The sequence below is a fragment of the Mesoplodon mirus genome (assembly GCF_964341445.2).
Source record: "Mesoplodon mirus genome assembly, chromosome: 10".
NCBI classification, from domain to species: domain Eukaryota; kingdom Metazoa; phylum Chordata; class Mammalia; order Artiodactyla; family Ziphiidae; genus Mesoplodon; species Mesoplodon mirus.
The window spans coordinates 95,001,499-95,028,248 of NC_138986.1; the positions used below are offsets into that span (position 1 = coordinate 95,001,499).

General features: G+C 45.1%; 1 protein-coding gene across 1 annotated transcript in view; it reads left to right on the top strand.

Moving 5' to 3' along the window:
• Positions 1-5,612: 5,612 nt before the first annotated feature.
• SH3BGRL2 (SH3 domain binding glutamate rich protein like 2) overlaps positions 5,613-26,750 on the top strand; it is a 57,126-nt gene continuing 35,988 nt past the window's right edge. Inside the window, exon 1 of the mRNA XM_082634365.1 lies at positions 5,613-5,799. Coding sequence (XP_082490491.1) covers positions 5,755-5,799 — 45 coding nt within the window. The 5' untranslated portion in view covers positions 5,613-5,754. The remainder of the gene's footprint in view (positions 5,800-26,750) is intronic.

The window sequence follows — 26,750 nt, forward strand, 5'->3', positions numbered from 1 at the left end:
GATAATTGGCCAAAGGTAAACAAAGACTCAGAAGGACTGTCCTATATAAGTGATTCAAATCACCACTTTACTGGGCCCCTCCTCCTTAGAGAGGATGCCTAGCTTCTGACTTAAATAAACTTAAATAAATAAAGTGCTTCTCTGTGTGCTCTCCCATACGTTGTGCTGTGTCTCTAATAATAAATTTTGTACCTGTTTTTACAGTTTTTGCCTCCTTGAAACATTCTTGCTTTCAGTGGGGGTAAGAGCCAGGGGAACTTTGCTTCTAACCTCTAACCCCTGATGGTCTAGTGGCTAGGATTCCTGGTTTTCATCCAGGCTAGCTCCTGGGAAGGGAACTGAGATCTCTCTTCAGGACCGCTGACTGCTTGTCTCTCCGAGATCAACTGTAGGGACTCTGTTTGATTCAGTGCTGAGTCCTCAGCATCTAGCATAGCACGTGACACACACTGAATGACTACAGCTGCAAGAAGTTAACTGCATGAAAGGTTCTTAGCCTTGATTCGTAACAGCTAATACTTTGTGAGTCCTGTGTCCCACGCACTGTGTGAAAAGCACTTTACTTACATCTTCTCCACTAAGCCCCCAACAACTCGGAAGGAGAGGTATTGGAAAGTTACCTAAACTGTCTAAGGAAGCTCCTACAGCTGGGACATCAATCCAGGTCTGACTCCGAGGCCCGTTCCTTAACCACTCTGACCTATCCCTGCCCTACTCCTGCCCTTTGGCTTATAACCTCCACTCCCACACATCTGTCGCCTACTAACAGCCAAATGTGCTCACTCAGCTTTCAGGGGAGCTACTGTCTGGAGTAGGGCAGGGATCGTCACGCGCACGGTGTGGTGACCGACATTCTTTAAAAAGTGAAATTCCTGGGACTTCCCTGGTGGTCCAGTGGGTAAGACTCCGCACTCCCAACGCAGGGGACGCAGGTTCAATCCCTGGTCAGGGAACTAGATCCCGCATGCATGCCGCAACTAAAGATCCGGTGCAGCCAAAATAAATAAATAAATGTGTGGGGTTTTTTTTAAAGTGAAATCCTTGGGGAGCTAGACAGTCTTGGATTAAGTGCTGTTAAGGACAAAACAGAATTATCAATCAGATTCAATGCCACTCTAAAAATAAAATCTGGACAGTTGGGGGACTCCAGACTGTTTCAAAGAGCTCTTCATTTAATCTGTAGAGAAACCTGCAAGAAGACTGTTGCTGTTCCCTGACTCCCCTGCAAGCTCTGTCCTTGTTCATTCTCTTCTTACTCCTCAACTTGCAATTAGAAAAGACTAGATCGTCCCCTCCACTGCCTCATTAGCTATCGTCCCCTTAGGCTGCTGCATGTGGCTTCCGCCTCTGCCCTCCTGCTGGAAGTTCTCTCATAAAGGTGAGCAATGATAACAAACCATTATTATAACAACACCGGGTGCTTCTTGGGGCTTTACTGGGAGCCAAACACCAGGCTCAGAGCTTTATTTATGTTGGAGGGAGAAACCTGGAGAATCCTAGGGCTGTATGGGACTTACGAGTCAATATTGAAAGATCAGAATATTTTAGACAAAAATCTGTATTTTTCAGCAGTGTTGTCTAGTTTTCTACAGTCCTCCCGGTGAATACACGTGCACTTGGACCTACCCCACCTCTCTCATTTATGTCACCTGCCTGACCCCTATAGGAAGAGGATTCACTACCTGCGCTTTACATAGATATTCTGGCCGGGATTGTGTAGCTGCCAGGAAAAGAGACATTATACACCTTAAATTTACACAATGTTATATATCAATTACATGTCAATAAAACTAAGGAAAAAACCCACTCTCGCCAGATGTTCTATCACGACTTGTAAAAGGGATCGATTCCTAGGCAATGCAGGAGCACCTTCCATGATGCCTAATGACCTACTCCATTTTCTGAGTTCTGTCTTAAGTTTCAGCCGCCTGCTCTATCTGCAGACTTGACTTGTCAGATCAGCACGGAATCCTCTCTGTGCTATGATACTCTGGTGGTGATCTTGGACTCTTGGCTTATGTTCCAGATTGCTTTCCACTCTCTGTCACTCTCTGGGTCCCAACTCTGTACTGGCTATTGTGGGTTCCTGCACTGCCAACACTTTGTCCTGGATACAAGCTTTAAGGATAAACCTCTTCACCGAGGGTCCAAAAAACAGAGCTAATCTGTTTTTATTAAGAATACACAGAATGGGCCCGATGAAGCCACAGAAAAGCAGCGAATGAATTCTTACAAAATTCAAGATGCCTTACTTGACTTTATTGCTGCTTCATTTCACTAATACTCCTTTTCTCCAGAGTAATCTTCTCAAAGTACAGTTCTTTTTTTTTTTTTTTTTTAAAGACTTGGTTTTAACAAATTTGTTCTAAAAAATTTTTTTTTGTGGCTGTGTTGGGTCTTCCTGGCGGTGCACGGGCCTCTCATTGTGGTGGCTTCTCTTGTTGCCGAGCACAGGCTCTAGGTACGCAGGCTTCAGTAGTTGTGGCATGAGGGCTTCAGTAGTTGTGGCTCGCAGGCTCTAGAGCGCAGGCTCGGTAGTTGTGGCGCACAGGCTTAGTTGCTCCGTGGCATGTGGGATCTTCCTGGACCAGGGCTCGAACCGGTGTCCCCTGCATTGGCAGGCAGATTCTTAACCACTGCAGCACCGGGGAAGTCTTCAAAGTATAGTCCTGATCATATCCTTTTCTTCCTCAGAATGCTTACAAATTAAGTACAACCTTCTTAAGGCACTTTGGGTTGCACAAAATGGAAACCTATTTGGGGTGACTTAGGTTAAGATGAGGAATTTATGATATGAATACAGGACTATGACACAGGCCTCCAGAGCAGGGATACAGGAAGAGGCTGAGCCATAAACAGGAACTGGCAAACTTCTGTAAAAGGGCTACAGAGTAAATGTACTAGGTTTTGCAGGCCATATGGTTTCTGGCATTCTGCCAGAGACAAAAGGAAAACTATTGTGTTCTAATAAAACTTTATTTACAAAACAGACAAGCAACTGGATTTGACACACAGGCCAGAGTTTTAGGGCCCCTGGGCTAAATCATTATCAGGACTCTCTGAAACATCTCCATCACCCTCCACGCGCCTGCTTTGTTGTTCTCTTCCTGTTGACTACCTTCCTCAGCTTCTCTGGCTCTCACGTTGGAACAGGGCTTCTGAAAGCACTGAGCTTCCATGTCACAAGATGAAGTTCAAGCGTTCTCTCTCTCTCTCTTAGTCCTAATTTTATTATATTTATTTTATTTTTTTCAAATTTTTATTTATTTATTTATTTTTGGCTGTGTTGGGTCTTCGTTTCTGTGCGAGGGCTTTCTCTAGTTGCAGCGAGCAAGGGCCACTCTTCATCGCAGTGCACAGGCCTCTCACTGTTGTGGCCTCTCTTGCTGCGGAGCACAAGCTCCAGACGCGCAGGCTCAGTAGTTGTGGCGCACGGGCCCAGTTGCTCCGCGGCATGTGGGATCTTCCCAGACCAGGGCTCAAACCCGTGTCCCCTGCATTGGCAGGCAGATTCTCATCCACTGTGCCACCAGGGAGCCCTAGTCCTAATTTTAAATCCGTAGGGAAGAGATGTTGCCTGGCCTTACTTGGCTCAGACGCTCACCCCTCAACCCATCAGCTGTGGCCAGGGCTCTGGGTCTTGCTCTATGAACCAGGGGCGTGTTGGGAAACCACCCCTACAAGCTCTTGGATCAAAGCCAAGGAAGAGATTCCAGAAAAAGGCAGGGAGTTAGGCAGACAAACCAGTGAGAGCCTCTTGCTGCATTCAACCAAAGCTGTATTTTCAGCATTGCCCCCCGTTAGGACCCTGATTTTCCTTCCTGAAGCAAAACGGACCCCTTGCTGTTCCTATAGACCCTGCATATTCCATCCTGCATCCCTTCTATCTGCCAGCAGAAATTCTACACACCTTTAAAGTCTCTTCTACAAGGCCACCCTTTCCCTCGCTTTCCTTTATATCCGTACAACACTCTGCTGGTACAGTGTATCTCGTTCTGTCGCTATTTCTGTACCTGACTTTTTGTTTTGCAGACAATAGGTGCTCTGCTGACTGAGGAAATGACTTATTCAGCTTTTCACCCACTCTGGTACCTGTTAGAGCACAGCCTCTGAGTTCTCATTTGTTGAGTTTAACCATATCCTCAAAGCTGAATAATTCCAAACCGAAGAAATTGAGATTTTATAAAGTTGCATTTATACAGGAAATACGGTATCTACCATTAAGAAAATTATTGTAAAAGTAATAAACATTCATCTCCGCGTTTACGGTGGCCAAATTAAAGTAAATCTGCAGAGAGAGATTATCTACAGCCAGCAAAATTTATAGTTAAAATTGTTGAATAGTAAGAAGAAATAAAGTCCCATTAGCATTGTATCTTCTGTCACTGTACTAAATAAAAAATGGAATATACAGACATGACTTCTGATAAATAGGGACGGTTATACACTTCAAATACTCAAAATCGCTCTAAACAACAAATGCTCCAAAATGATTAGTGTTTGTGCAAGAATTTTACCAAAGAGCCGGAGACCTCATCATCTAATTTCTTTGTTCCTAGAACTATTAATTAACATTGCTCCCAGAACTCTGCTAAAACTCCCCTGCTGAAAGGAAGAAAGTAAGTACAGTACTGCAGGGAAAACGGGTTCATTTTCACGGAGCTGCGAGAGGCTTGCGCTTTCGTGAAACAGAAAACACTTGCTGAAGAACTACTCCTAAACTCTTAGCAACTACATAGAAGCTTTTTATTTTAACAGCATCCTCCTGGGAGACTGCGCTGGAATGTGCAGCAGGTCTGAAAAAGGCACAGATTTGGCTCAACTGTAAATATCAGGTGCACAGAGGCGAAGCCATTGTGTAGGGGAGGGGGTGGGGCGGGCGGGGTCCTGATTCCCGATGCTGATAGTAGGATTCTAATTTCGCTTGGTATTTATTTTTTCTGCTACAATTACAGTTTTGCTAGAAAAATAAAATATCGGCTGTGCTCTCACCTGGGTTTCTAATTTTCAGCGTCTACCGAAAAAGAAAACCTCTCATTTACCCCGCAAAGAACCACCTTTCCGCAACTCCAGAGCCGCTGGGAAAAGAGAGGAGCGCGCGTCCCCACCGCCCTTACCGTCCCCACTTCCCCGAGCGCCCGGCCCGCCCCATCCCGCCGGCCGCGGGTCGCTGGGGCTTGCTGGGCGGGCAGGAGACCCGGAGACGATGGGTCTCCGCGGCACCACTAAGTCTGTGGACGTTTCTGGGAGGGGATGCTCCACACCAGTAAACCACAACACTGAAACCCCAGCTCGGACTCTGAACCAAGCTCTTCTTGCCTAGTTTTCTTTTTCCCCCTTCGTCTCGCCAGGATCCTCGCCACCCCCGTCATAGCTTCTTCCCGGCCTCGGGTGGCCTTCCAGCCACCTGCGCGCGTCCGGCATCGACGCGCAGCAAGGAGGCGGTTGGTAGGAGCTCGGCCCACCGCCATCCCAGGGAGCTGCGGGGACTACAATTCCCATCACGCCCCGCAGCCGGCTCCTTCCCCTCCCCTCTGCCCCTCCTCTCTACCTTGGCCGGCGGTCGGGAAGCTCTCAGCTTTTATCTGCAGACCGGGCGGGAGGGATCCGAATCCCTGCGGTCTTCCCAGACCGGAGCGCTGTGCCCGGCTGTGGCGGTGGCGGTGGCGGCGGCTCTCAGCCGAGTTCTGCCTTTGCGTCCTCGCCATCCCGGAGCCTCCGGGGGCCGACGGTCAGTCCCGGCGCGACGAGAGGATGGTCATCCGCGTGTTCATCGCCTCCTCCTCGGGCTTCGTGGCGGTGAGCACGTAGGGGACCGGCCGCGGGCCGGGTCTGCGTGGTAGGGGCAGCGGGGCGCCGATCCTGCGGGAGGCGCGCGGCGCTCGCCCCGGTGCGTCTCGGCGCGCTGCGCGTCCGGCGGCGGGAGCCGGCGCCCGGCAGGTGATCATCATCCTCGGACAATGAATAGGGCGGGGAGTCAAGGTTGGTGGGGGACCCCGGACTCACCCACGTGCCCACCCTGCACGGCCTGAGAGGGAGACAGGAAAATGGAGTCGGCGGGAAGCCCCCAGCTCCAGTTGAGTGGCTCGGGGATTTGGGGATGGGTGGTCCGAGAGCTTCGGGGGTCCCGCTTCCCTTGGTGTCAGTTCTTGCCGATTTGGGACACTCAGCCCGGTTCTGTGTTGTACGGGAGCTTGTCAGGCTGCTTGGTTTGCTACCCTAGCTCCTGAATGGAACAAGTTTAAGTGGAGCTTGCTCTCCACCCTCTGTGCCCCGCCACCAAGCACGTTTCTTCAGTTTTATACCTGCGCAGAGAGAACAGTAAACCAGGTTTTTCCTGTCGTGCCAGGGGTTTTTGTTTTGTCTTTTTTTTTTTTTTGGCCTCGGGTACTATAAATCTTTTTACATCTATATGTAATATGTGGTGCGTTTGGTTTCTTTCCTCCAGTAATGCTGTGCTCAGTTTCATCTTGGGGATATATAAATTGTGGTCTCTAATTATTTTAAGCTGTTTTGTTTGGTCGATATTCTTGAATTTTCTTTTAGGAAGAAGTTACATAGCTAGATGTCAGACTTTAGGGGGAAATTCAGTAATATACTTGATAGCCCACTGAATAAGACAGGTAGCAATATGTTCTACACGACTAGATTATTAAGATTTGGTTACCTTAGCTAAGAGTAAAACTCTAGATTTAAGAGGCTCTTTGGTGAGATACAGAATGAAATACATCAAAAAGTGCAATGCTGATAGCTTAAAATTTGGTCTGGCCAGTTGGTTGCAGGCCCAGCAACTCAACCATATTTTCCCAAAATTTGTTTCTGAAGCAGGTGAGATGGAGGATGGAAGAAAATGTTGTTTGCAGCACAACACTGAGGTTTCTTATTTAAAAAGGAATTAACTTACAATAGAAAAAAAGGCCCCCTTTTGCATTAGTTACAATAGATGGGAAATTCCAACTTATCTTTGTATGCAGGCATGCCCTGGTCCCCCACATTCCTGATAGTTTTGGTGTTTCTTGTTATTTGGGGCTGCTTAGTCATACCTGCCTTTTATAGATGTCTGCACTGAAGCTGCACTTCATGTGTTTGGAAACCCATACTGTTTCATGGATAGATTTTTTTCCAATTCACTTCTTCATAAGAGTGCTACAAGGCTTTTGGTTTCACCATCAACTTGCATGCTCCGATAATTGTTGCAATAGCATTTTATTGATTGAAAAAGAGATGCTTTATGTATTAAGAAGCCTACGCTGTCTATGTTGGACAAGTCAAACTTATGGTAATGACTTGGCTTATCCTGTAAGAAGGTCATATATCAAGAGAGTTCTGGAACCCCCACATCTCTGTTTCCTCAATTCCATTAACAAATATTTATTGCCTGCCTGCTATGTGCCTTTTTAACTTTTAAATTTAATGTTGGGTGTTTTGCACATGAAGCTAGACCTAAGAGACCCCAGTTTTGAGGAAGGCTCTGACGAGTGGTGTGAGTTTGGTTGAAGTACCTCACCTGTGCTGGAGTTTCTTGTCCATAGAATGAAGGGTTGTGATGAATAACTCAGCATTGCACTCTAGCTTTAAAGTGCTTTGAATTAATTAGTTGGGTAAATGTGGATAAACCCTCATAATGACTTCTTTCACATTGACAATATACATGTTAGTATCAAAGTGAATTTATTCTTTTCCTCTGGTGTTTTACTGGGATGGCTCAGGTCCCTTCACTAACACACCCGGTAGTCTGTGTTCCAACAAGATACGGTTTCAGCTGGAAGACATACTCTGTTATCACATACCATATGTACAGCCCATAAATGCTAATTATGTATTTTAAAGTACCTGATCTTTTCGGGTCTCAGACAATCCTCAGTCATTGAGTCTATCCAATTGTAAATTTAGCTCCTCTATCAGTACAGAGTTTTTCTGTAATTATGTAACATCAGTACTTTGGGTGAGGGTAAGTTTATGCTTCTGTGCAAGAATGGTGATTTCTAAGAGATAATGAAGTTGTTTAGGTCAGCTGTTGAGCAGAAGAGGCTCACTAGGGCTTATGGCATTATGCTGTATTGAGCTGTGAGGGCACAGCTGTGTTTTCCCTCCAGCGGTGTTGCATTGACCACTGGCTCTGTGTCATTCGGTGACCAACCATGACCAGCAAGTGCACGGGAGAATGAATAATGTGATTCCCAAGTCAGTTTGGTTTTAGCTGGAGTGGATCAAACCACAAGGAAGGAATGTGACTAGAAGTAGACGTGGCCAAGTAAGTCCCAGGAATTTCCAAAAAACATGCTCTGCCCAGTCAACAATAGATTTAAACAGTCTATCTGGGGAAAACTCTCATATCTTGTTCTGATTTGCCTGAACTCTCCAGCTTCCACACCTAACAGTGGTAGTTAGAATAATTAACACAAGGGTGATGGCCCTTTTCTCTTCCCCAGCTCCAAGGAAAATCTGCTTTTATAGGAAATAAAAGCAGTGCCACGTTATTATGCTATGGCTACTTGAAAATCAGATTTCTTATGCGACTGATCACGCTGCTGCATTCATATCGTAGAGAAGGGCACTTTATTTCAGTCCTAAGAAAATAGTGTACTTATAGCAGTGCCGTTTTAAAATCTAATTTATTCTGGTTGTAGACCCAGAAGGGGAGGTCTTGGTAACTTTATCCAGGAAATACACTAATATGGCTTTTTAATGTAAAAACATTGTAATCAGTCGATTATTTCATTCGTTCATTGTTTTACTCACTCAACAAGCATTTTCTAAGGGTCTGCCGCTCGCCTACCTCTGTCCTTGGCCTTGTGGGAATTGGAGGAGAGCAGAGGGTGTGGTTTCTGTCCTCAAGGAATTCAGGTGGGGATCAGGTGGGGAGATAAGATAGGAAAGGTGAAACCACCAGTAATAAAGTACAACCCAAGGACACATGCCTCTGTCAGGAACATTCTTTACCAGAGACAGAAATAATATAGGCGCTGGAGGGATGCATTGCAGGATGTCAGATAAGGAGGAAATGTGCCAGAAATCATAAAATATGCATGTGGGAGCCTCAGGCAGATGGCAGAGAGAGGGATTGAGTTGGATTTGGAGCCCGGGAGAGAGTGCCTGAGCCCATCTTGTTCAGGCTGGAAGGGGAGGACCCTTCGGTGGGAGGGGACAGGCGGCAGGGGTCCCTGTGGACCTTTTGAGTACGGAGTGGACTCTGAGTCCTTAAAAGCAGCCCGTGATAACAAACTCCAGAGTACTCACCATCTTGGAGATGTCTTCAGGATCTGCAGCTGGCGTGCTGTCTGGAGCCTTTTGTCCCCAGGGAACAAGGTGCTGTCTGACAGGGAGAGACCCCTGGTATGTGATTTCAGAAGAATCTTTACCCTCCTGCTTGCCTTGACTAAAATTTCTCAAAAAGGAATTAAGTTTGTCACTCTTTCTGAAAAGTTCTTGGGCTCAGTTGTGAGAGCTGGAAGAACACCAAAAGAGATTTTCTAGTGAAGTCCAACCACCTCATTTCACAGAAGGAAATTTGGGCCTGGAGATTCAGTGACTTCCCCTGAGGTCATTAGTGGCAGTCAGCGCTGAACTGAGGGTTAAATGGAGGCCAGGTCTCCTGAGTCCGGAATGTATTCCTTTGTACATTCATTCAGCCCTACATTCATGCATGCCTTGATTGACTCAAGCTCTTAGCAATCATTGAAAACCTACTAAGTACCAGGCTCTCTGTTAGGTGCTGTTAGGTGTATGAGGGTCAGAACAGAACAGGCACACACTCTGCCTTCATGGCATAAATCAGTGCGGACACTCCACAGCCCAGAGACCTGGGTTGCAAACCATTTCATCAAGGAGAACGAAGGGCTGATGCTGGCTTGGGGGATGTTTCCATGGGACAAGGGGACATGAGTTAGACAGAAGTAGTATATCCCTGGCTGTTGGAGGGGACCGTCACTGGGAGGGAAAGGTACAAAGAAAGCAGAGTTGGAAGCAGAGTTGGAAGACATGGACCTTTGTCCACGGCTGCATCTGTGTTTTCAGGTGGGTGTGGGAATGGAGGGGAAACATGTAGAAACTATGCGCAGAGTTCTCACTCTTTTTTAGCTGTAGAAAGGCGTGCCCATGCCTTGCCTTGTGTGACTTATGACTGTTTTAAACATGCAATGATCAGATCCATGATAATGATCAAAATGCATTGTGAAGCTTCATTTGTGTAAGGGAGCTTCTGAAAGGAGCTCCAAGGTGGTTAAAGTCAGGATGTGACCATATAAAACAGAGTGAGCATCAATTCGTCAGTGATTCTAATGCCAAAGAAAGCTAGTGAGGGTAAGCCTGGGCTTGCTAGGATCTTTAACTCAATCCTGAGTCACATGGCAAGGTTTATTCCCATTTTACAGATGGAGAGACTGAAGTTCACTGACCTGACTGAGATGATACACAGTAGATGGTGAGACCCTGAGTCAAAGTCTGGCAGGCAGGTGGCTCCAAAGCTTCTAGAGCAAAATTTCTCCACCCTGGGCCCTTGGCGGAATGAAAGTACCAGGGGTGCTCCACATCCTGCAGTGTACTGGACAGTCCCCTGTAAGAGCTGCCCGATGCAAAATGCCAGTGGTACCCCTGACAAGAAACAGTGCCGAAGGGCATTGGCAGGGGAGGGGAGGGAGTGAGTTTAGGGAAGTGGCAGGAGCATTATAAGAAATAATTAGGAGAGACAGGAGTAAGTTGGGAGTGCAAGGACAAAGTTGTAAGGGAATGTCAGGCTGGGAAGGCTTGTGTATCGGTTTCCTAGGGCTGCCATTAACACAGAACCGAGAACTGTGGGGCTTAAACAACAGAAATTAGTCTCACAGTTCTGGAAGCTAGAAGGCGAGATCAGGGTGTTGGCAGGCTTTCTTCCTTCTGAGGGCTGTGAGGGAGACTCTGGTCTGTGCCTCTCTCCTAACTTCTGACGGTTTGCTGGTAATCTTTGGCACTCCCCCTTGGCATGTAGATTATGACCCTGGTATCTGTCTTCATGTCCACATGGCATTCCCCTTGTGTGTGTGTGTCTCCTCTGTGTCTACATTTCCCGCCCCCCCCCCGCCTTTTTTTTTTTGCAGCACGCAGGCCTCTCACTGTTGGGGCCTCTCCCGTTGCGGAGCACAGGCTCCGGACGCGCAGGCTCAGCGGCCATGGCTCAAGGGCCCAGCCGCTCCGCGGCATGTGGGATCTTCCCGGACTGGGGCACGAACCCGTGTGCCCTGCATCAGCAGGTGGACCCTCAACCACTGCGCCACCAGGGAAGCCCTACATTTCCCCTTTTTATATTGAACTTCCGCCTACCCTATTGGCCTCATCTTAACCTGATCATTTGCAAAGATCCTATTTCCAAATAAGGTCACATTCACAGGTACCGGGGGTTAGGACATCAGCATCTTTTAGGGGGACACAGTTCATTTCCCATAACAGCATGCAAGTTGACAGTTGAAATAGAAGGACTAATTGATGGCATTTCCCCCCTTTAATTGGAAAGACTATGGGTGCATTTCCTGAATCTTCAAGTCAGCAGCTGGATATGGAATTATAGTCAATATATACTAAGGTCCATTGCTAGAAAGGGAGATTTATCGATATCCCAAGTGAAGACCTGACCTCACTTTTTCTAGTTCATCTTAATATTTCCCAAATTTGATATTTTTTCCATTCTCTGATACTTTAAACTTGTAAATATAATCAAGGGCCTGGACTCCTTTACGAAATTAGGGACTTTTTAAAATCCATGTGCATTAGGACATTTTAAATAAATATTTCATTCGATTTGAGGAAACTAAATTTTGACATCTGTTTATAAAAGTATGAGGTGGTTTCCACATCGCAGGAGTGTAAGCCTAATTGAGCCTTGTTTATTTCTGTATTTTTCAATGTTTTGATCAAAAGCAGAAAACAGCTATTGTGAAAAAACCCAACAATTCTACAGGAAGCAATGTGAGATACTAACTCTAAAGAAAATTTCTTCTTCAGATTTTTCATGTTTAATTTATAAAAAGTTCTGAAATGAATTGTTTTTTTTTCAGTAAAGTTAGAAATGGGTGACAGAATAGAAAAATTCTAGATTCTTAGTGAATGTTTCACTTTTAACATAAAAGTTAGTATGACTTAGCGATCATTATATATGAAAGTTTGAAACACTGCATTTTGAAACGCAGATTTGAAAAAAACTGGATCAAGAAATTATTAGTTTAGCTGTCCAGGGTTAATCTTTTTAAAATTTGCCCTCCAAACTCTAAACTCAGAAGGAGACCCTTTTAGGTTTCATCAATTTTTCAGTAGGGACGGCTTTCAGGGGTGTTAGTTTAGCCGCAGAGTTCGTTAGAAACTCAAGTTCTCATTTAAATCACATTCCTGTATTCATTATTTTTCTGTGATCAATTTTATATTACTCTGTTTATCCATTTTGCAGAAAAAGAGCTTAGCTTTCCAGATGAGAAGTGTAGTGAAAAGTTATTTTTTCTCAGAAATGGCCAGTGCTTTTTTTTTTTTTTTTTTTTTTTTTAACCAGTACGCGGACGTCTCCCTTTGCAGAGCACAGGCTCCGGACATGCAGGCTCAGCGGCTATGGTTCACGGGCCCAGCTGCTCCGCGGCATGTGGGATCTTCCCGGACCGGGGCACGAACCCGCGTCCCCTGCATCGGCAGGCGGACTCTCAACCACTGCGCCACCAGGGAAGCCCAGAAATGGCCAATGCTTTTTAACATGTGAGGGAAATCCTCTATTCCTGATCATGTACAATTCTCTTTTTGGGCCCTCTTTCTCGTTGTAGCTTAACGACAAGTCGCTGAAACCTGTTTGGTGTTTTTTAGACCAATAGGGATCAGTACTTACCGTTGCCAGAGTTTTGATTGGCAGTTGGTGCGGCTGGGAGAGTGGGACGGGGGGTGTCAGAGGTTGGAAATGGACACCAGCTGCAACTGAGCATCTGGTTTAAGGCAGTGGTTTCCCTCTGCCCTCTGAAGAGGCTTATCTGAGTTTATCTGCCAGCACAGGCTAGTCCCCCAGGAACTGGGCTGTGGTAATTTAAGGTTAGAGTTTTTATTTCTTTTATGTTTGATTGTTTTGTTCCCAAATGCTAAAAAAGAAATCGACTGAGGAAAGGTACCTAATGGAATGTTTCCCTTCTGGACTCATGACAACTCTGCTGTAGGACTGAAAGCTGAGCTAGATGCTGGCAGAGGGGGCCCCGACCTACAATCCCAGGGACTTTTAGGCTGGTATGGCCCCTGGGAGACCCTGGAACGGTTTGATTGGTCTCCTAGATCTGATGCCTTGGTTTACCATTGACAGCTTATGTACTCCTGAGGGGACCTGACCCTTCTGGGCTGGCTTCGTAACTGGCAAAACCCCAAAGGGGGTTTCCTGGAACTGACCCCTGAGAGTGGAGTGGCGTGCATCAGGGTGTGTCTGCCTTGTTGTGGCACCTTTGCGTGCTCCCTGCCAGTATGACCTCAGAGCTCCCAAAGCCAGAAAGGGAACACTGGCTGTGACTGCGGGCAGAGAGTTCTACTACTTCAGGATGCATTTTCCATTTCCTACTGGTGATGGATAGCCCAGATCTGGAAATGGCTTTTTGTCACCTTGGCTCTAGTGGCTTGGGAGTGGAGGGCTAAGAGTAAGAGGTGACTTGACAGGTCAGTTCAGTGGTATTTGGTAAATGCAAATATATGTAGTTAAAGTCAGCAGCTATTGCTACACACCAATCCAATATTAAAACCAAAACAACGAACAAGGACCTACTGTACAGTACAGGGAACTATACTCAATATCTTGTAATAACCTATAAGGGAAAAGAATCTGCAAAAGAATAGATATAGATATATGTATATCTGAATCACTTTGCTGTACACCTGAAACTAACACAACACTGTAAATAAATTATACTTCAATATAAAAAAAGGTAAATAAAAAATACACCACCTGTATGCAACTTAAGTTGGGAAAAGAATTTGTGACTATAATATCTGACTTAAATCAGTTTATGACCACCGTCCGATTTCAAATAAGTTCAAGTGAAAACAAAACGAAATAAAACAAAGCAAGACAAAAAAACCTAAAGCAGCACAGCCAACATAGCTTTTGAGTTAGTTTTCCTTCTGTGGGTTGCACAAGGAGTGGGAGTATGGTCTCCATTCATGACGTTCCCGTGTGGATTGAAGCTTCCAGGTTCCCTGCTTTAGTTATCATGTTCATCAGGATAGTCCCTTTGACTGGAAATTGGCCATTTCCATAAGCCTGGATCCCCAGTTGACAGGAGGTTTGGGTTACACTGTCATTTTATGATAAACTACATACTAGCCAAAGTAGGTCTTTGGATTGAATACCTACTGGTTTATGTAATTCTGGAGTCAGTTTACATTCAACCCGTGCACCTACTTATGCCTCATCTTTGGATTATGTACCATTGGAGAGATGTCACCCAGTGCAGCACATTGGCTACATTGGTGTAGCCTCATGGTTAAGGCGGGGCTCGGTCCAAATCCTGGTCTGCCATTGGTGAGCGACATGACCTTAGGCAAGGAGCCTCAGCCCCTTTATTTGTAAAAGCGGGACAGCAGTCGTACCTTCTGTGTAGGATTGCTGTGAGCATTGAAGGCCTGAGGTGTTCCACATACAGTGCCAGGTACATAGAAAGTACTCGGAGCATTTTACCTGTTAGTTCTGTTATATCATTATGAACAGCAGGAGCAGTGGTAACAGAAGTCATAAAAGCATGAAACACATTATAACCCTGAGCTGTGCAAGATCTTTAACCATCAAAATATTACAGACAGTACATAGTGCCTACTAAGCCAAGGATGCATGCTGATACAATTTTTGGAGAATTCTTAGTACAGTTAAGTGTAAAGAGTTTTCAACTGAAATTTGAATAAGAACATTACAATTTGAGGTGGTTCCCCAACAAACCACCTAATTAGAGTTCTTCTGTAATTTTTGAACACTTTATAGGGACACAGCATGCTGTGCACAAGTCACTAAACCATATTTAGTCACAGCCTACAAAGTGCTTACTATGATGCAGATGGGCACTATTCCTTTCCTGTACACAGTACATGACTTTAGAGTCCTCATCTGATTTAAGGTTTCCTAAACTTGGCAAGTAGATTTCACCCCAAATGGCAGCTCTGTCTGATGAATGGTGGCTGCCTGCAGACGGGTTTTGGAGCCTTGTCTGGGATCAGCTGGAAAACACCCAGTGTGGTTTTTATGTTTGTTTGTTTGTTTGTTGTTTTTGACTGCATTGGGTCTTCATTGCTGCATGCGGGCTTTCTCTAGTTGCGGTGAGCGGGGGCTACTCTTCATTGCGGTGCGTGGACTTCTCATTGCGGTGGCTTCTCTTGTTGCGGAGCATGGGCTCTAGGCGCACAGGTTTCAGTAGTTGTGGTGTGTGGGCTTAGCTGCTCCGTGGCCTGTGGGATCTTCCCGGACCAGGGCTTGAACCCATGTCCCCTGCACTGGCAGGCGGATTCTTAACCACTGCGCCACCAGGGAAGCCCCCCACACAGTGTGACTGATTGTTGATGTCTGCTGTGGCCCCAGAGGAGGGAAGACCAGGGCTTATCCCCATACTTGCCAGCCCTGACTCTGTGTAGTTGGACTCTGTCTTTCAAATTCGTGTAACTGAATGCAGAATATTTTCAGTCTGTAAGAGGGAAGAGAGATATGAGACAGGGGGTTGAATTGGTGGATTATATCCTCTGCAAACATCTCACCTCGAATATGGGGTGAGGACGTGGCAGCAGAGAAAGGGCAGGATTTCTGTGGTTAATGAAAATGAGTGATACTTCCCGGAAAAGACAGTGAGTATCCTGACTGTGAAACTGAACACCCAACCTTGTTTGTTGTTGTGAGACGTAGGCAGGGTTCTTTCAAATCTGGCAGATGGGCAGGGGTGGTGGTAAAAGAGATAAGGGGCTTTGTGGAAAAAGGTGGTAGAGACGGGAGAGGGAGAAAAGCACTGGCATAGGTAGATTCGAGGATCCGCCTGCCCACTGTGCCGAGCCTCGGACATTGAAACGTCAGGTGAACAATGAGTGTTTACCTGTGCCCAGCAATGTGGGAGGATTTTTTTCTGCAGGTAATTTAAACCTTACAATCATCCTACAGGCTGCAGTCTATTATACCCATTTTACAGATGAGACTATTGAGGCACAGAGTTGTTAAGTAACATGCCCAGGATCATTCAGCTCAATGAAACCAGATTCGAGCCCCTGTCTTCTGACTTTGTGTGTGGTACTTGTTTCGTGACCTCACATTGCCCACCAGAAGGGCCCCTGATCGGAGATCAGTGAGGACCTGGTCATGCCAACCCAGAAAGCTGGCTGGGATAACAGTGCGTGAACTCATGCTAATGAAGGGGGAAGGGCCAGAACTCCACTCAGCAGGTAATTTTTAGGCACAGTGTCCTCAGGGCTTGTGAAAACAATAGCTTTGCTTCTTCAGAGACGCTGATAAAAGCTCTAAGGAGTATGGGTTGAGATGGAAAGCTAATATTTCATAATAATAATAACAACTGCTGTTCACAGCGTGTGCAGGAAGTACTCAGGGCTTTGCGTTTGTTATTTGTATTCCTTACAGTCATTTGGCATGGTAGCCATTGGAAGTGGAGAGAATAGATTTTTCTGAGCAGAGAGACCTGGGTTCAAATTATGCCTCTGGTTCCCTAACTGGCAGGGTAGCTTAGCAAGCCTTTTTATTTTTCTGGATCTCAGCGTCCCCATTTGTAAAGTTGTTGGAGCTTCAAGAAATGGCAGCCATCAATAATATTATGAGTTTAAGTCAGCAGTAATTCTCTGGTCTTTGGTAAATTTTCAACTTTAAGTGAACTATTAAGATTTAATTAAGGGAAAAGAATTGTTCTTATAATCAGACAATAGGTCCTGCATTCGATGGAACATGTCCCTAGGAAGACCTGAAACTGTGAAACTGACATTGCTTATTGGGATTAGTGTGAGCTAAGAGGTCACGGTCTGGTTGCAGAGGCTGGAACCCCATTGTTTTTGATTTGACAGTGTTTAAAATTTTTTTTGAGCAAAGATTTTAAATCCTGGGAGATGTCTTTCTCACCCCTCCACATCATCTGGATTTCCCATTCTTCTTGAGACATCTGGAGACCTTTTGATCTCCATCCTGGCATGGATCCACCGAAGCTGACTAATGGTGGCCCCTTCATGGGGGCATATACCCTGGGGGTCCCCACAGCCCCCCACCATTCCCACCATCTTCCCCACTCTGAGCCATTTGTTCTTGAGCTCGTGCTATTCTTTTTCTTATGTTAGAAAGTATTTCTTGGCATCCGTGTCTATCCAAAGTGGGTTAGATTGAGAGGATTATATATGTTTCATGTAGAATGGGAGCCAGTGAGAGTTCTTTTGTGGAAGAAAAGACATAATAGTCCCAAATGGTTATTAGGTGTTTGTTGGCTGCGTTCCTTTCTGTTAACTGCCGGACTCCTGCGGGCATTTGAATAGTCGACTCTCTGTGGAAGCTAATTATTCTGGGAGGTAAAAAGTGTCTATTTCCTGTCTCTGCTGTGCCAGCCTCCCAGTCAGTCTGTAATCTCAGAACTGCGGCTTGAGGTCATCATGCTCTGGAGCTTCTTTGGAAAGGTTGGAAATGAAGCTGATCATACCCTAAGCCCGGGTTCATCCGTAACACCGCTGTCAGCATCTTGGGCTGCATAGTTCTCTGTCGTGGGAGGTTGCCCTGTGCGTTGCAGACAGACAGCAGCGTGCCTAGTCTCTACCCACCCGGTCCCCCAGTTGCGACAACCAGAAATGTCTCTAGACATTCTCCCGTGTCCCCTGAGGGGTAAACTCCCTGACTGAGAACCCCAGCTCTCGTCACCAGTAGCGGAGAGGAAATGCTCACGGTGTGATATAAGACTTAGATCGCTAAAGCTGGAAGGAACAGAAGAGATCATTTAGTTCATCTTTCTCTTCTGCTGAGGTGTGAGCTAGTAAAGGGCTAGCTGGCTCGCGTCTACACTGCTTGTCCTGATCCTCCTGGAGCAGTGTGCTGGGCGTCGGGAGACTTGAAATCTGGTTCTGGAGATGCCCTTTAATCAGCTTTGTGTCTTTGGACAAGAAACTTTGCATTTCTGGGCCTCAGGCTTCTCATCACGTGACCGTTGTTGTCTAGTTGAGATAATTCACATACCATAACCCTTTAAATAGTTGTTTTAGTGGTTTTTCATGTTGTCACTGTGTTGTGCAACCATCACCACCAGTTCCTTTCATCAACCCCAGAAAGAAACCTGTGTCCATGAGCAGTCGCACTCCCCAGCCCCTCCTCCCCCACTCCTTGGCAGCCACTAATCTACTTTCTGTCTCTGGATTTGCCTCTTCTGGGCATTTCATATCAATGGAATCATACAATACGTGACCTTTTGTGTCTGGCTTCTTTCACTTAGCACATGTTCTCCAAGTCCAGGCCTGTTGTAGAATGTCTCAGCGCTTTGTTTCTTGGTATGGCTGAATAACGGTCTATGTATGAATGTACCACATTTTGTTTATTCATTCATCGGTCGAGGGATATTTGGTTTGTTTCCATTTTTTGGCTACTAGGAACAATGCTGCTGTGAACATTTGTGTTGGAGTTTTTGTGTAAATGTGTTTTTAGTTCCCTTGGGTATATTCCTAGGCGAGGAATTGGTGGTTCATATGGTAATAACTGTGTTCACTTTGTGAGAACTGCCAGACTGTTTTCCAAAGTGGCTACTCTGTTTTACATCCCCACTAGTTATGTATGAGGGCTCCAGTTTCCTCACACCCTCACCAGCACTTGTTACTGTCTGTCGTTTTGATTCTGGCCATTTTAGTGGGTGTGTGGTAGAATCTCGCTATGGTTTGGATTTGCATTTCCCTACTACCTAGTACTGTTGCTATTGTTTCTTAAGCACTGGTTTAGATCTTTTTTATTTTTAAGAGCTAGCTTTAACTTTTAATTTTTTTTCTTTTATTCCACACTTAGACCAGTAAGACAGAATTGAGTCTTTAGGGGATGTGTGTGTGTCTGTGTGTAATTAATTGAGTTAATCAATTCCCCTATGTTCATAAGTACCTTCTATTGCCCAGTGTTCAGCCATGTTTAGGACAGAATATATGGCATTATCCTTTTCCCCCAAGTAGCTAATCATCTGATTGAGGGAAGAGCACAGAAAACAGAGCCATAGGGAATATAGTGCTAGAATGAATGATCTGTCCTGTAGGTAAGTCTCCAGGGCAGATATATTTATCTGGGTAAGGGCAAAGGAAGTCATATTCTGAGCGAGACAGAAAGATAGCATATCTTCAGTGGGGAAGGTGGCTGTTTTTAAGATTCTAGAAAGTGTCACTTAAATAAAAGGCTCCAGTGGAAAATTGAGAGACTTTTTTTTTCCAAAATATTTTGTTTGAGCTTGGCTTGTGAACTAGAACAGATGTCATCTTTCCTGTTCTTTTTTAAATTTTTTTAATAAATTTATTTATTTATTTATTTTGGCTGCATTGGGTCTTCGTTGCTGCTCACGGGCTTTCTCTAGTTGCAGCGATCAGGGGCTACTCTTCGTTGCGGTGCGCGGGCTTCTCACTGCGGTGGCTTCTCGTTACAGAGCATGGGCTCTAGGCGCGCGGGCTTCAGTAGCTGTGGCACATGGGCTCAGTAGTTGCAGCTCACGGGCTCTAGAGCGCAGGCTCAGTAGTTGTGGCACACGGGCTTAGTTGCTCCACAGCATGTGGGATCTTCCTGGACCAGGGCTCAAACCCATGTCCCCTGCATTGGCAGGTGGATTCTTAACCACTGCGCCACCAGGGAAGCCCCCCTGTTGTCTTTTTGTCAAAGAAATGAATTTGATTTGTGTACCCATGCTGCCTTTTGTTGTAGACTGGATGATTCCTTTTCCACTGGCGTGCATTTCCTGTCAAGTGAGAGCGTGACACATGCATGCTCTATAGTGAGTTCCATAGTGATATTTTAATAGTGAGCTTGGTTCTAAGAGATAATTAACCAAGATGAGATGATTAATAATTCACCTTTTTAAATTCCTTTTCCATTAAAGGAGGGAAAACAGTGTCATCCTTCTAACAAGATTAAGTCTGCACGTTAGGTTCAGAGAGTGTAGGAGAACCTCACGGCTGCTGAGAGCTTCTACCTTCAGGGCCTCACCTTTTGGCCTTGCATCTTGGGCCCTCTGATCTGAATCTGACCTACCTTCACAGCATTTTCTTTCACTATTCTTTAGACCACTGTATACACACGCCAGGCTTTTTTTTAAACCCCTGCCTTCTGGGCGTTTTCTCATGCTGCTTTCTTTGCCTTGACTGTGCCAACCTTGCATTGAAACTGGTCAGAGTCCCCTCCCTTCTTTGAAGCCCATGCCAATAACATTTCCCAATGAAGGCATCCGTCCTTTGCCCTCCAAACTGGGAGGGTGCTGTTTCCACAGCCCTCCAGGGTGTGGAACTGCTCTCCTGGCACCCAACGCATTTCACCCTTGGTTACAATTATTTTGTACCCAGGTGGTTTGCATGCCAAGTTCTAAGCTCGTTGCGGTCAGGTCCTATTCATCTTCTTATCACACACTGCCCCATGTTTCCTGTTAGAGAGCTTGGCATGTTGTATTTATTGAACACGTGGAGAAGAAGTATTGTTTCTGTAGCTTCCACATCAAAACCAAAAGCTAATAAAAGTTGGTGACCATGCCAGGGCGGGACTGGAGTGGAGTATGTCGTAGACGAAAGTCTGATTGGAAAACAGAAAGGCTGCGAGGGCCATGATTTATTTCTCTGCTTTGTAAACAAGTGGCATGAATCTATGTTATTAGGGATAATTTTATTACAGTATTACGTCTCTTATCCAGATATCATAATTCTAGAACCTTCATTTGGGAGGAAGCAGTGAAACCTCTGAGAGGCAGTCGGCTATTCTACCTTCAGTGGAGCAGGGGTCAGGGAGCTGACCTCAGGGCCTCACCCAGAAGACTGGGCATGCAGTAGGCCCCTGCGGCCTTGGGCCCCGCTGAGGGAGCACCAGGGGAAGCTCTGAGAAGGGTCAGCCACCTTCTGAAAGCAGAAATGGAGAATTCCAGAAGCGCAGCTTTGGGCTCTGCTTGACATAAAATAAAACAGCGGGCTCTTGTAAGTGGGCTCTGAGAATGTCAGTGCACCACATCAAAGGACAGAAATGGGCCAGAGGGATGATGCCTTATCCAGAACAGATCAGATCAGCTTTGGCACATCTTGGTTTGATGCACCCTGCTGAACAATGCAGGAACACATGTGGTGCATTTCAGAAAGATTTCTAAAATAAAGGTAGCTTAAAACAAGATAATAATAAATTTGTGCTCAAAGGGCCAAGTTTTAGTTATACGGAAAACCTCACTTTCCGACCCCAGGAGAAAGTAACTCACTTGCTCTTAACTCTGTGCCCGTGTGGCCTGCCACTTTTCTTTCTCTCTACCTTTCAATATCACAGCTGTAGACTCTTTTTCCTCATCATCTTAGGAGTCGTTTATTTTATATTCTTTCTATATTTCTCATGCTGTGCTTCTCTTCCTTGCTTCCACATCAGCTGCAGCGTTTATAGCCCATCCCGGGCATCTTCCCCACGGAGCACCTGCCTTTGGGCTGCCCTGGCCCCGTGGGCACTCCTGTGTTACTGCCAGTTTTATATGGAAGTTACTTGTTGACAAGCCCTGTCTCCACCCCCTTGCCCAATGACTAGGCAACGCATCACACTGGAGCCCTTGATTTGTCACTTATGTTCCCCTAGTTACTACGGCAGCGTTTACAGCCTCGCGAGGTCTCCACAAGGTCTTGTAAAACCTGTTGAGTGAACCATGCCTCCTTGACCTTTTAGAGACTTCGGTTTTTCTTTGTGCTGCATCTCTCTGCTCTCTCTCTAATTCCTTTTTTTTTTTTTTTCAGTTTTAATATTTTTTTCATTGAAGTATAGTTGCTTTACAAGGTTGTGTTAATTTCTCATTCTTTGTTAACTTTTCCACTGACTCTTTGGCGTCAAGACGGAATGCAGAAATGACATGGCTGAAGATAATGAGGAATCTGAGGCGGAGACACCAGAATTTGGAGGAGCTCTTCAAGACAGACTGTCTTATCTGGGCTGCAGGAATCAGGGTCGTCTGTGGGAAGGGTGAGAGCTTGCAGAGATTCGAGCTAGCTTTGAAAGCGCCTCGTGGCGGTTGTGTGGCATCTAAACAGAATGGAGTGTCCAGCTGAATGGGAATTTTCAGCAGACAAGGCGCACTGACCGGCCTGGCTCAGTAGCTCGAGGAGGGAAGAGAAAGCTGACAGGACCGGTCCGTGGGACGCGGGTGAAAAGGCCCAGACTTTGTCTGAGGCATCAGTGTGCACCCACTATGGAAATACTAATTCATTATATGATCCCCCTAAAAATGTAATTGTGAGAACAATCAGCTGTCCCCATATTATTTGTCCAATGTAAATAGATATGGTTTCTAGATCACCTCTTAGGATCTCTTTTTGCACATCTGAGAATGGACTGGCGTAGAATTGGGAAGAACATATTCCAAACACGCTGTTGCAGGGCAGCATCTCCGGCCATTGATAAAAGCATGGCTTTTGGCTGCAGTCCTGTCGTTCTTGGTGGAAAATACCGTCCTCAGCAGGATTTCCTCGTTACTGCAGAGGGTTTGGACTATTACAGCAAAGTTTGCTGGAGCAGGTTTTTCTACAAACTATCCTCTAATTAACAGGAAGCATGTGTGTGAACAGTAGTACGTCATTTTCATAGATAGTCTTGCAAAAGAGTGGCATTTTAAGCTCACATTTTATACTTGGCTGACTGTTTCCTTTAAGGAAGTAAACATGTAATCTTGACAGGGAATGCAAAAACAGAAACATCAAACCACCCACATCTTTCATTCCAGGTTTTTGCTAATGTTTTTTATGGCTTCGCATTGCTAAGTAATACAAGTTGTTTTGTTTTCATTTTTTCAAAATGCAGAGTAAAAGTAATTTATTGCATGAGTTGATAGAGAAGTTAGTTAAAGCCGTTCATATCGCATCAAGCAGGTGGGAAAGGAGACAAATCAGCTAACAGGTATGTGACGAGCAGCTCTTCGGAGACACCCTGCTGAGTCCCGGGGGAACACAGATGTGATACACACATGGTCTTCCTCCGCCAGAGGAATTTACAGTTAAGTTGGGGAAAGAGGCACAGGTACACGCAACTGTTATCAACAGCGCCAGGCTGTATATCATTAAATGGTGGTGACCGTGGGTATAATGGGAGTTTGATGAAAAGAGGATCTGGGAGGGCTGTGGTTGGTATAAGTCAGGGTTTCTCAGCACCAGCACTCTTGACATTCTGGGGGGCTGTCCTCTACATCACGGGGTGTTTAGCAGCATCCCTGGCCTCTGCCCACTAGATGCCCGTTGTACCTGCCAACTGTGACAACCAAAAATGTCTGCAGACATTGACAGCTGTTTCCTGGGGGGGAACAAAATTGCCCCAACTGAGAACCACTGGGTAAGCATAGTTGATCGCAGTGTGGGCTTTGGGGCTGAACCTTGAAGAATAAATAGAACTTGGACAGGAAGTGTGGACCATATGGAGATGATTTAGTTAACAGAAACCATTATCTAAAGACCCAGTCAATTTCTTTTTTTCTTTATTTACTTGTTTACTTATTTATTGGAGTATAGTTAATTTATAATATTGTGTATGTGTCAAGTGTACAGCAAAATGATTCAGTTATACATATATATATATATTCTTTTTCAGATTCTTTTCCATTATAAGTTATTACAAGGTATTGAATATAGTTCCCTGTGCTATACAGCAGGTCTTTGTTAAGGATCCAGTGGATATTTTTGAGGTGGGAGTGATGTTTAGGAGGGTATTTGTCATTTGGCCTGTCTCTGGATTTAGGCTTCAGTCATCTGATTATTCCCACTTAGAAACCTTTTCTAGTTGCTTGCCCTTGGACCATGATTTTGAACTGGTCATTGTCCATCTGAAACGTTCATTTGTACGTTTTACACCTTGTGTTCACGTTGTGTGTGTCCTTCTCTCTTGGGATTTTTAAACAGTTTAATGTCTTTGGCACAGGGTAACTTTTGTGATTATTTGGCAATGCTTAAAGCTGTTCCCTAAAGAAATAAAGGAGAATGCGTTTTGGTTCATTTGCATCTTCTGTGAATGGGAAAAGATCTGTGCCTTTGGCACTGTTTTTATAGTGGTGTTCGTAGGTCTGTGTCTCTCTACTCATAATTTGGATTCCTGTTTGGACCCCTGGATGGCACTGGTGTCAGGTTATGGAGGCTGATTGCTTAGCCTGTGGTCATGGTCCTTTGCTCATGTCTTCTCTAGAAGCTTTGAAGAACTTTAGTTTGCTGAAATTCCACCTCCCACTTGAACTTTAAAAAAAAATTTTATTGAAGTGTAGCTGGCTTACAATATTGTGGTAATTCTGCTGTACGGAGAAGTGATTCAGTTATACATATATGTATTCTTTTCCATTATGGTTTATCACAGGATATTGAATATAGTTCCCTGTGCTATTCAGTAGGACCTTGTTGTTTATCCATTCTGTATATAATGGTTTGCATCTGCTAATCCCAGCCTCCCAATCCATCCCTCCCCCACCCCACCCCCTTCTGCCACTTACTTTTTGTTTTAATTAATTAATTAATTATTTTTATTTTTATTTATTTTTGGCTGCATTGGGTCTTCGTTGCACTGCCCGGGCTTCTCATTGTGGTGGCTTCTCTTGCGGAGCACGGGCTCTGGGCGCACGGGCTTCAGTAGTTGTGGCACGTGGGCTCAGTAGTTGTGGCTCGTGGGCTCAATAATGGTGGCTCACGGGCTCTAGAGAGCAGGCTCAGTAGTTGTGGCACGCGGGCTTAGTTGCCCCACCTGCCACTTACTTTTTAATTACCCCTCTTTTCTTTCTTTGAACATACTGCACATACTTATTGTATGTTCCATATCTGATCATTTTAATATCTGAAGTGTTTGTGAGTTTTTTTCTTCCCTTCTGTTTTTGCATCTCTGACTCATGGTGCATTGTATGTTTCTGGAATGCTTAGTTTTTCAATATTAACTGCTTCCTTGCTAATATCTTGAAACTAGTTGCTTGAAATAATGCATGGAACTTAAGGCTTTTTATTTTCGTTTGGGATGATATTCTGGGACTAGAATTCTTGGTTTCCCAATTCCTAGACATAAATCGCTTGGCAGAGTGGGGAAGCGGATGTGGGGCTGCTTGTTAGGAGATGTGGATTCCAGTCCTAACTGCTGGGTAAGTTCCTTAACTAACCTCTCGGTGTCTTAGTTCTATCATTTTGCCAAAAGAGTAGGTTGACAGGTCATTGAATAGTTGTAGAATAGATGGCTCATTTCAGGATCACGGTCTAGGCATTGGCAATTCCATGTCCATTGTTTCTGCAAGTTTATCATTTTCCAAGGCAGGGTATAGGGTACTTTAAAGTCAAAGAGGTATAGCATCAGTTCCCTGCCCTCCAGAATTGAAATTACTTGACTCGACAGGAGCCAGTGGCTCTTGGACACACAGTGAATATGGGTCGTGTTCTCTGGAAGTTCAGAAGAAGTAAGTGGAGAATATTCTGGACAGGGGTGGTACTGTGTGAGAGGTGGGCTCAAAGCTGGGCGTTGAAGGAGGTAGGACTTCACTGTTGAGAAGTCAAGAGGGTGTTCAGGCATGGGAAGCAAGGGTTAGTCACTGTGGTGAGGAACTAGGTGTAGGGAGAGGAGAGGTGCGAGGTTACGTGGAGAAGTTGGGACCTCAAAGGCCAGTCCCACACCCCTTAGCCATACCTGCAGTGTCCCCATCCTCCTCACCCTAGCCCTCGACAACCACTAATCTACTTTCTGTCTATAGATTAGTCTGTTCTCTGGACATTTTATATAAATGGGATTATACAATGGATGGTCCTTTATGACTGGTTTTCTTCACTTTAGCAAAATGTTTTCAAGGTGCGTCCTTACCGTGCCCTGTATCAGTACCTCGTTCATTGTTACGGCCACATAATACTCCACTGGATGGATATGAAATGCAAATTCCTGAACCCCGTCCAAGTCTTACCAAATCAGAAACTTTGGAGTCAACCTCCTCTCTGCAGTCTGTGTTTTGACAAGCCCTCCAGGTGACCCAGGTGCACTTATGGGTGGAGAGCCACGGCTGCAGGTGGGTGGGAGAGGGGCCTGAGCTGCAGAGGTGGGCCTCGTGGGCCTGGGCATGGATTTCTGCCTCCATTTCAAGGAGAATGGGAAGTTTCTGGAAGGTTTTTAAGCAGAGATCTGAAACCGTTATGTTTATGCTTATCTAAAAAATTCATTTTAAAAAGGATATATTGTACAACACAGGGAATATACCCAATATTTTGTAATAACTGTAAATGGAAAGTAACCTTTTAAAATTGTATAAAAATTAAAAAAAATTTTAATAAATAAAACTAAAAAAAAATTCATTTTAGCTTCTCTGTGAAAAGTGGCTTTGGGGGAAAGCTGGTCAGAAGAAAATACAGGAAGATACAGGTTGACCAGAGATGATAGCTTGGCATGGGCTAGTGGGAGTGAAACTGAAGAAACATGGATGGGTTCAAGAAAAAATTTGAAAGCAGAAACTTGATGATTAAGGACTCGATGATTAATTGTATCATCAGGGAGAGTCAAAGATCGAATCCTAGTTTCTGGGTTGGGCAGGTGAGTGGGTGGTGGTACCATCACTAGATCTTCTGAATTTTCTGGTTTTCCAATATGT